Genomic DNA, 10,919 nt, shown 5'->3' on the forward strand with positions numbered 1-10,919 from the left:
AAAAAAAAAAAAAAAATCCTGGCTGTGATCGTTACTGTAGCTGCAAGGTGCTACCCTTGAGGGAACTGGCCGGAGTACCGCGGATCCCTCTGTATTATTCCTCACAACTGCATGAGAAGCTACAGTTATCCCAAAATAAAAAGTTTAATTAAAAAAACGGTCACATCCTTTATGTTTGCACTTGTATGATACTGTGTAAAAAGCAAAAGTATAGGGTCAGAACGAGATCAGTGGTTGCCGTGGTTGGGGTACAGAAAGGCTTTGACTATAAGAGGAACATAAGGGCTGAGAGCAGCGGCTCACCCCTGTAATCCCAGCACTGTGGGAGGCTGAGGCAGGTGGGTCACTTGGGGCCAGGAATTTGAGACCAGCCTGGCCAACGTGGCGAAACCCTGTCTCTACTAAAAATAACAAAAATTATCCGTGTGTGGTGACACACCTGTAATTCCAACTACTCAAGGGTTTGGGGCAAGAGAATCGCTTGAACTCAGGAGGCGGAGGTTGCAGTGAGCCGAGATTGCACCTCTGCACACCAGCCTGGGTGACAGAGTGAGTCTGTGTCTTTAAAAAAGGGGTGCTTAGAGAAATTTGAGGGTGGTGGTGGAAATATTCTGTATTTCAATCGTGATAGTTACGTGAGTCAATGGTTTTTAAAAAATTATACTAGGTTTTATTAGCTACATCAAAAAGTAAACTTTAAATTAAAATAGAAATGTTTCAAATATTTAAATGTTTTAAAATGTTTATTATGTCATTACAGTTGTCAAAAACATACTTATCTTCAATGTTTACTGTCCCCTCCCATGGATGTAACAGTTTATTTTACCTCCCCCTAATGTTCGACATTTAGGCTGTTTCCACTTTTTCCTCCATGAACATATTTACGTGTTTTGTTTTGTTTTTTTTTTTTGGAGACAGTCTCTGTCGCTCAGGCTGTAGTGCAGTGGCACAATCTTGGCTCACTGCAACTTCTGCCTCCCAGGTTCAAGTAATTCTCTTACCTCAGCCTCCCACACATTAAGAATTTTTAGCTGAAGTTTTATCTCCCCAAGACAGGTTTCTAGAAGTGGAATGACTTGATTAAAAGGAATGTACATTTTTATGATTTTTCATACATGTTTCTGAAATCCAGTCTCCCTCGGGCAGCCCCCGAGAATGCCCACTACTCCCCATCAGCCTCTGGTGCCCCCAATTCAGCTTCACCCACCCATTTCACAGCAATCTAGGCGCCTGGGTGGCTTAAACCTGTGCCTCCTCCAGGCTGCTCACCTCCCCCGGACCAGGCTACCCCCACTCTCCGCCCTGGGCCTCCCTCCTCTAATCTGGTCTACACCAGCCTCTCACCAGAAGCACACAAATCTGATGATCAGTCTTCTACCCAAATCTCTCCAAAGACGACTCCTGGATCTGAGGATAAAGGCAGGCTACAAGGACCATGTGGTCTGTAAGCCTCTCCCTTCGTGTCCTCCAGGAGCTCCCCTCCACAGCCCTTGGTCTCCTGTCCACTGGCACTGCTGCCTTTGAGGGGGTGCCCATCACCAGCCAGTGCTGCTTGATCAGTGAGACCAGTATTGGCATCCCCCCACTGCAGAGGGGGGACCCCCTCCCCCTTTATTGCTCCAAAACTGGGCCATGATCTGTCCTCCTGACTGAATAGTCCCCCTCTGTTTGGTCCACCCTCCCTGTGTCCCCCAGCCTGGCCCCCAGTAAGCCTTTATGAGCAAGTCAGTGAGTGGATGGCCTTGGGGGAGACCAAACCAAGCCCTTGCTGCCTTCTTGGGATGCTTTGCAGACCACCACTTCCCTTGGGCATTTTGTTTAAAACACAGGATGCACTGACATGCCCACAGTGTTCTCTTCACTGTTTATCAAAAAAACCCATGGTTGTCTTTGCTCCTCCCTCTCCTGTTCCTCCTTCAACTGAATCTGTCCTCATATCAGTCAAACTGCCTGGGTCACCATAACACCCTCCCTGGGGTGTCCCTAGTTCTGGATTCGCACCCCTGCCCACCCATCCAAGTGTTTGGTCTCGTTGATTCCCTGCAAACAGCCTCCAGGACTCCCCAGATGAGTCCCCCAGGGATGAGTTCTCTGGGTCTGGGCCTGGTACCTGTCTAGCCTGCTCTTAGACCACCTTAGCCCCAGGACTCATTTGCTCCAGCCCTGTGGGCCACCTGGAGCTTCTTGAGACTCTATGCCTGGGAGTCCCCTGCCAGGTGTCCCCTACACCTGTCACTCATCCTCTGTGTAGACCCTTTGGGCTTTCACTGTCCCAGTCTCTGTCCTGCAAGCATCACACTGCATGTGGCTGTCACCTCACATGACACCCTCCCTTTGTGGACTTGAGTTGGGGTAAATCTGGTTCCTCCAGGACCTCAGCCCTGGCACAAAGCCTGACCCTGATGGGGACTCCTTGCCTGGAAGTACCTGCAGAACTCTCAGACCCCGGTCCCAGCCTGGCACCCACTGGTCTTAACCCTCCCCCGATGGGGGCACTGCTGGAGTTGCACAGGGTCAGCTTTCCTCATGGAAGCCCTCACCACGGTCACTGCAGGGGTGGGCATCAGGATGCAAGGCCCTCACCAATCAGGAAGCCTCACTTTGCAGAAGGGGAAACTGAGGCCACAGGGGTTCACATGCCAGCTCCATCAGCTCAGGGGACAGGGACAGGGAAGAGCTGGAGTTGGACTAACTAAAGCCCTGTGACTTTCTCAATCACTAGTGCTGCTGAGCTGACACTATCTTTATTATCCGGTTCCTTTCGGAGTTGATATTTGGAATAAAGTACAAGGCCTTCCCTTTATTTCTGTGAAATTACATCTTGATCTAGTTATCCCAATCCATTGCATTTGGTGCGATTGTCCACAGTACTCATGAACTCTGCCAGCTCTGTGATATGAGCTGAGTGACTTGGGCGGGTGGCCTCACCTCTCTGGCCTCTATCCCCATTTGTACAATGGGGATCACAGCAGGACCTGCCTATGAGGCCACTGAGATGGAGGTGCTGTCCCTGAAGTGATTATCACCTGGGGGTATAAAGTTCACCAGTGATGAACAGGCCATTGTGACCTAGAAGATTGTAAATGAACCCGGATGCTCAGTGCTTTATCTGCGGACTTCCCCCCCACACACAGAGAGAAGGGACTGGGGTCACACAGGGAGAGGGACTGCACTGTGTCCCCCCACAAGCCCTCCCCAGGGCCTTTCCCTCAGAGGCACCTGCACCCTGTGTGGGCTTAGGTTTCCTAGGGATCAGTCCTAGGAGGTGACCCTGGCTGAGGTCTAGTGACCCAGGGATCCCAGGGAAGGCCCCCACATCATCATCTGGAGCCCACTACCTGGTGCTTGGGGAGGTGGCCCCTGCTCAGTGGGGGAAAGGGCGTGGAGGCGGCACATATGCGGGGGGAGGAGGAGAGGGAGAAAGGAGGAGCCTGGGCGCCCTGTGGTGACAGCAGCCGCCATCCTCTGTGGCCCCTGTCTCCATTCCTGCCCTAGAGGACTGGGGAGAGGTCAGTGAGATGCTGGCCTTGGTGCCAAATTTAAGAGGGGCCAGAAATCTCAGGAATCAAGATAAATGAGATTTTAATATGACATTTAAAAATAAAAATTAGGCCAAGCACAGGCTAATTATGCACTCATGCCTGTAATCCCAGCACTTTGGGAGGCCGGGGCAGGCGGATCACTTGAGGTCAGAAGTTCAAGATCAACCTGGCCAACATGGAGAAATGCCATCTCTACAAATAAGAAAATTAGCCGGGCTTTGTGATGTGCACCTGTAATCCCAGCTACTTGGGAGGCTGAGGTAGGAGAATCGCTTGAACTTGGGAGGTGGAGGTTGCAGTGAGCTGAGTTCATGGCAGTACACTCCAGCCTGGGTGACAAGAGTGAGACCCCACGTCAAAAAAAAAAAAAAAAAAATTCAAGTTCATGATGGGCAAAACAGTAACTGTTTAGTGAAAACTAGTGTCTGCCCAGGCCCCTCTAGGGATTGATGTTCCTCCTCACCCCTCTGGCTTGTCTCCTCCACAGGCCTCCATATCCCATAAAATCTCTCGCCCCTTACCTGCCCCACAGGCTCTCGAGGCCTCAAGGGAGAGACCACTTCCCTCCCAGGTTTCCAGCTCCAGCTGGGAGGAGCCACGTGGGGCCTGTTTATGGGGGAGGCTTGCCTCATTGTACTTCTCCCAGTACCTGCACCCCAGCTGTGCCATGTGGAGACCCCCTTCCCACAGAGCCTGAGGTCCCTTCAAGACCCCTTGGCCAGAGCCTATGGCTTCCCGTCACCTTTAGTTGGGGCACAGCTCTTTTTGGTGTGTGAGACACCGGGCTACACTCTAGGTCTTCCATCTCAGAGTCGAACCCAAGCTCTTCTCAAGGGGTGGTCTGACCAGGCGTGAGCCTCCAACTCTTTTGAAATATTTCGGATGGGAAAGGCGGGGGGGCTTTGTTGGCTCCCCTACTCTGGGGCAGTGGTAGGGAAGAGCGGAGGGTCTCCTGGTGTGCCTGGACCCCGCAGCAGTGAGCTGCCGGATCTCCCAGGGGTGGCTGCTGCCTCTCAGGCCACTGTCCCCTGCTATGGCAGATGCTCCCTGAGATGCCAGTGACCAAAGGCTGGCCCTTCCTGGGTCCTCTGCACCTGCCCTCTCAGCCCCTGACATGGCTTCACCCATAGCCTCCTGCTGGCTTCTCAGGCCCCTGGTCAGGCAGCTTCGGGGGGGTGACAGGGAACTTGCAAGTTCTTTTTTCAAACCCACCCAGTTGCTCTGCAAAATCCTTCCTGAGCCCTGAGGCCAACCAGCATGGGAGGGGGTATGGCCGGTCCACCCTCAGTGCCCTTACCTGTCGTGCAGCGGCCCACGGTGTCATCAGCAAGGCTCTGATCCCCTCACTGGTGTAGAAGCTGCAGAGGAGCAACTCCAGGAACTCATCTTGGCCTCTGCCTGCAGGAGGATGCAGGAGAGGGTCTGGCACCTCCTCCCCATGAGGAAGGCAAGAACAGGAAAAGCACTGATGACGATCCTGACACCCAGCGGTCACTGAGAGCCTCCTGTGTGCCAGGCATTGTCTCCAAACCTCACATTTAGACAACCCTCCAGGAAGGCGATGTCTGCCTCCACAGGTGAGGAAACGGAGGCGCAGTGTCTTGTCTCTCACCCCAGGTCACACAGGATCACAGTCTACATCCTGGCCTCAAAACTGGGGCAGCACAAAGACTCAGAGCTTGCGGTGGTTGGGGGGTGTTCCCACACTGGGCCTCTCATTGTGAGGATGGGCTGGTCACCGACCCCCAGATTCCCTGCCGTGGCTGTGGTCATGTCCCCTTGCTGGGGGGGCCCTCTTGCTTTCCCTAGGTCCTGAGAGTCTCATTAGAGGCTCGGGTATTTCTCCAAGTGTGGTCCCTGAACCAGACCCCAGGTGGTCTGTGGAAATGCATGTTCCCAGGCCCTGTCCCAGCCCTATCATTCTTAGGTTTGCACAGAGGTCCCTTTCTGTGCGACCAGGAGAGTGGCTTTCCCGGAGAGAGCTTTCTCTGTGAAATTGCGGCCTCCCCAGCCTCCCCCAATCCTCCTGTGTCCACTGTGATCACAATCCTTGCCATCATTTTCTGTGTCATCCCCAAAGGTCACAGCAGGGGAACTTTGGCCCCAAGTTGAGAATTGCCTGGCTCAAAAGAGTGCTGAGGTGGGAAACCCAGCTCTTGCCTCAGTGTCTCACTGCATGAATGAATCAGGGAATTCCTGCAGCAGGGGGACGGGGTGGCACCTCCCCTGAGACTGCAGGCACAAGGGTCAAAAGAGGGCTAGGGTGTGAGGGGGTGAGAAGAGACCCCTTCAGCTTGTTAGGAATGCCCTGTGTTGGTGGCCTGCCGAGAAGTATGTGTCCCTGGACACAAAAGCCATCAGCCTACTCCTGAAGGTGCTACACTCACCCATGGGCAGGGTGTGCCTGAAGGCCACCAAGGCCCTCACCATGCTGCCAGAGGCCCCTGAGGGCTGGAAGGTCCTGCAGGCCCACACGCATATCTTCCGTGTCCTGGAGAAGGACTCTGACAGTAAGGCTTACGAGGGTGAGGCCTTACAGCAGGCGACCCAGATCACCATCGATGTCATTGAGTGGAAACCCTGAGCCTCTCCTCGGGTCAGATCTGATCAGCCACCTCCGCACCTGAATCAATGCGCTCAGTCTCTTTATTTCGAGTCGGAATGGCACTTTCCGTTCCTGGAGCACAGTCACGTCTCTTCTCGCTCTCTTGCCAAAGGCAAAATGCCAGGCCCAGAAGCACCAGGTCCTGGATGGTACAGGCCGAACCCAGTGCCGGGGGATGTATGGGAGGTGCACTTGGAGTTTTGCTTGCTGCTGGGGCCAAGAGTTCCCCTCAGAATGTAGAAAGCAGAATTGAGATCTCCAGGGGCAAAGCTGGAGGCAGAAACTTGGGCTGGGGGAAGGAAGGAACCCAGCTGTACCAGGCACCACCCAGGTTTCAGAAGCTCCAGTGATTGACCCATGGGGTGTGTCTGGGTGTGGCTCTCCTCAGCCAGGTTTGCCTGCTCCCATCCTGGGTGGCAGGAAGGAAGGTAAAAGGTGAAACCAGATGCAGTTTCTTTTGACTGAGGATGAACTCTATCCTAACAGGCTCCCCCAGGGATGAGAGCTCGGGAGAGGGAGAGGTTCTGGTTTCCTCCTTAAGATCTTCCCAGCAAATAGCTGCATTCTCCAGTCACCCAAGCACGCCCCCAGGCTGGCCTGAAGCCCAGCCACCTCGAAGACACATTCCTGGTGCTGTCCAGGAGGGGAGCCTAGGAATCACACAAAAGTCTCCATCACTTCTTTACGCCAAGCCTGGGAAAATGCCTGACTGCGGAGTTTGAGCCTCCCTCAGATGTCCCTGCAGCACGCGCTGGCCTTCCCTTTGGGTCAGCACCCTGGTCACCTCCTGGAATGGCTTCACCCTGGATGAAGAAGAGACAATCCCTTTTCAGTGAGAACTGTGACGTCATCCCACTAAGCAGCCTCCACACCAGCATCTCCTGGGCTCCCGCCTCTGCAGTCCAGGCTGAGGAGAAATTAGAGATGCGGGAACTCATTAGCCAGGGACAGCGGTGCCTCTGTTACAAGGGGAGGGCCAGGAACACAGACTATGTTGGGACCTAGAAGTCCTGAGCACCACACCCTTGCCTCCATTCTCCAAGGCCCATTTACCACACCATTATCAGCTTCTGGGATTTAAGAAGCTGCTGCTGGGAGAGGTATGGGAGCCAGCCTAGAAGAGGCAACTGGTAATTCAACTGTAGCCCAAAGGCACAAACTGCCACCCCAGACAACCAAGGCTGGACAAGCGCAGTGGGACAGCCAGTGGCTATAATCTCACCCTATGGAGGGAGCCTGCTGTGTTGAGACCCCAGCTCTACACTGACTGTTTACCTATGGAGCCTGGGGCAAGTTGATTAACTGCTCAGTGCCTCAGTTTTCCTAGCTCTAAAGTGAGGATAGTAATTGTGCCTATCATAAATGGGTATGATTTTGGCAGTGCCAGGTGTATCATACTGAAAACAAGTGCCTCGTATATTGTGGGTACCCAAGAAGCCAGTTTACAGTCCCTCAGAGGAGACACATCAGCAGGCATCTCAGGGGGCCTGGAGCCCTTCATCCTGCAGGTGCCTGGGGCCCTATTCCCAGGAGAAGCTGCTCCCTCACTCCACAGCAGTCTACAGAGCACCCCCTGACCAGAGGTACACCTGTTTGTGCAGGTGTCAGGAGGGAGCCCTGGGCCTCTCTCGGCTTTGATCTTCCCTGGCAGGACTGTAGAGGGCCCAGAACACCGCCTTCTCCCAGCCAGGCCCTTCCCTCCCTTTCCCAAACTCATGGTCTCCTCACCACTCTCTGCCTCAGACTCAGGACTAATCTCACTATGTCCTTCATACCTGTTTGCATCAGGGGCTGCAAGAAGCTTAGCTCACCTCCCCCTCGAGGCCCTGAATACTCCTTTTCTGATCCCGTCTGCTGAAACCTTTTTTCCAAGCCCTCTGGAGGACCCAGGGCCTCATCCTCTCCCTGGAACATTCTTCCCTTTCTTGCTTAGACTGAAACCTAGCTCTCCAGAGACCTGCTTCCCCACCCTGGGCATCCTCCTATGTGGGACTGCTTTTCTCCCTGCCTGCCCCTCATGCCCTCACTGGAATCGAACAGGTCCTTACAGACCATCTCCTCTGTCCGTTCTGAGGAGGCCTCTGGTTCGGAATCCCTGCACATGTCTGTGATCCTGGCCCTCTCCCCTCCCCAGCACCACACCACCAGATTGCTCTTGTAGGGCACAACGTGGTCTCCATGTGACTGAGCCCAACCACCAGTCCTCAGGCCTCATCTTTCTTTCGCCATGAGCATTTCCCCAGTGGAGCCTCACCACCTCCCCTCCCTGAAACACTTCCAGGAAACGAGGCCACTTCTCTGCAATTCCGGTTCAGTAACGTGCTATTGTGCTCTTTAAGAAACTGATCCACATCATGGTGTGTTTAAGCCTTTAGGGAAGTGGGAGAACTGGGGACTGCTGTGTGAGCCCCTCTATGCCATACCAAGTCAGACCAGTGAGGGAAACTAGACCGCTATGCTGCAGGGCTACCTCCCCCTCCAGAATGCTTTTCACATCTTCCAAGATCCCCTCATTGGAGACCTTCCATGACCCGGACTCATCTTAGGCCTCCCTGTTCTCTCCATGTGCTACTGGGGTGCCTGCAGATCAGATAATGAGCGGTGCTGTCACTGAACTGACTGCGCGGGGGCACTCATGGTCTTTGGTGCATTCCAGGCTCCACCACAGTCTCTGCATCCATAGACAACTGTGGTCCTGGCTGCTCTCTGCCATCAGGTTTCCCTTCCATTTTTACTTATTGCCTAAAGAACTTCATATAAAATTCTATTTAACAGCAGTTTATCTCAGACTCCCATATAGAACACATCAACTATTTTAATTTTCTTCTTTCCGATCACTGTCTAAAAGCACACTTTAGACCAGTGTGGTTGACTGTATCTAATTTTTAACCTATTAGATGGACAATTTTTTTTTGAGACAGAGTCTTGCTCTGGGTGATTCTCTTTGACTCTCTCTGTTCTCATTCCATGAGAACAACCACATGCTCAATGGAAGCATAATCCTTCAATTGCACTCATACAACCTGTCAGTAACTTTTCACTCCCTGAGCCAAGAGCTTCTCCATCCGAGTTTCAGCAAGACCAATTTCTGAGCCATGGAGCAATGGGGAACACCAGCCTCACTAAGCTCACACACCCAGCTGTGGAAGCACATTTCATTTTATGGTAAGTCTACTTTGCCACTACAGGCGGTGTAGCATGTTAGTTTATAGACTAGCTTTTGGTGTTAAAGAGATCCCGCTCTTGATGTGTCTCCTGAGTAATTTACTTAGCTGAGACTCACATTCCTCATCTGTATAATGACTATAACAAAACTAATTCTGTCTCAAAGTGATTGTGATACTTCAAGGAGGCAACATAGAGAAGTGCCCATATAGTATCTGATGCTCAATTTATATCTGTTATTATGTTCATTCTTATAACTTAAGCACCTGCTTATTAACTACAGTCATATGTGGCAGAATGACATTTTAGTCAATGACAGACCACATGTATGACAGTGCTCCCATAAGATTATAACAAAGCTGAAAATTTCCCTTTGCCTAGTAAAGTCGTAGCTGTTGGAATGTCGGCACAGTGCGTTACTTACGTGTGTGTGGTGAGGCGGTGTAAACAAATCTACTGTGCTGCATCATTAGAGTCAAACAACATTTCTTTTTGGTAAAGATTTTAAGTAATATGTTATACAAATGAAAGACTAATCAAAGTGATGGTTTTTAGAAAGAGATAAAACAGAGTCGATGAGGATTTGGAGAAATGGCTACTCATGTATGCTATTAGAGGAGCATGAATTGGTGTCATCATTTTGGAAAAAGTTTCGCATTATCTATGACAATGAAAGATATGCCCCCTTCTAATAGTCTACTCGGCAGACATGAGTGCTTGTGTTATTCCAAAACCACTGACAAAAATACGCAAAGCACCATTACTTGAGACAGCCACAATTATATTAAAAATAACCCTGGCCAGGCACAGTGGTTCATGCCTATAATCTGAGCACTTTGGGAGGCTGAGGCGGGCAGATTGCCTGAGGTCAGGAGTTCATGACCAGCCTGGCCAACATGGTGAAACGCTGTCTCTACCAAAAATACAAAAAATTAGCCAGGCATGTTGGTGGATGCCTGTAGTCCCAACTGCGCAGGAGGCTGAGGCAGGAGAATGGTGTGATTCTGGGAGGCGGAGTTTGCAGTGAGCTGAGATCGCGCCACTGCACTCCAGCCTGGCCGACAGAGCAAGACTCCGGCTCAAAAAAAAAAAAAAAAAAAAAAAAAAAAAAAAAAAAAAAAAAAAAAGTCTAGAACTTAAGTGATGAATATCATCTTAAAAGCCAAAACCAAAGCCAAAATTTTGAAGACAGGAAATAGTGTACTACTGTCTTTTGTGGGAAGGAACTCTTGGCTTCCTCAAAAATTAGAGAACTGTGGAGAAAGAAGCATCATCTCAAAATCTGTGATTGGGTTGGGAAATGGAGGCTGGAAATGTGCTCAAGGTCAAACATTCCTCCTCCCTTCAAAAGAGACTGGAGTTTTACCAGTGAGCCCAGAGTGAATATTCACTCCGCCATCCACCCCGGGAGATCCCTTTAAACCAGGAGCGCAGAGCAAGGACAGAAACATGAATGTGCACTAACAAATCCTGAAAGTTCACAGGGTGATTCTCGATTTCCCCTTGGCACACAGCAGAACTGTTTCTCTAGGTTCCAGGAAATGCCTTTGAGAGAGCTGTGTCCCCCAGATTCCCTTCATCACAGATGACACCAAGTGCTTAAGCCT

At 51.5% G+C, this 10,919-nt stretch overlaps 1 protein-coding gene across 1 annotated transcript in view; it reads right to left on the bottom strand.

The window, feature by feature from the left end:
* Positions 1-6,139: 6,139 nt before the first annotated feature.
* LOC105536085 (aspartate-rich protein 1-like) overlaps positions 6,140-10,919 on the bottom strand; it is a 32,619-nt gene continuing 27,839 nt past the window's right edge. Inside the window, exon 12 of the mRNA XM_011975359.1 lies at positions 6,140-6,289. Within this exon, the coding sequence (XP_011830749.1) occupies positions 6,140-6,289 (150 nt within the window). The remainder of the gene's footprint in view (positions 6,290-10,919) is intronic.

The sequence above is a fragment of the Mandrillus leucophaeus genome, unplaced genomic scaffold, assembly GCF_000951045.1.
Source record: "Mandrillus leucophaeus isolate KB7577 unplaced genomic scaffold, Mleu.le_1.0 Scaffold154, whole genome shotgun sequence".
NCBI classification, from domain to species: domain Eukaryota; kingdom Metazoa; phylum Chordata; class Mammalia; order Primates; family Cercopithecidae; genus Mandrillus; species Mandrillus leucophaeus.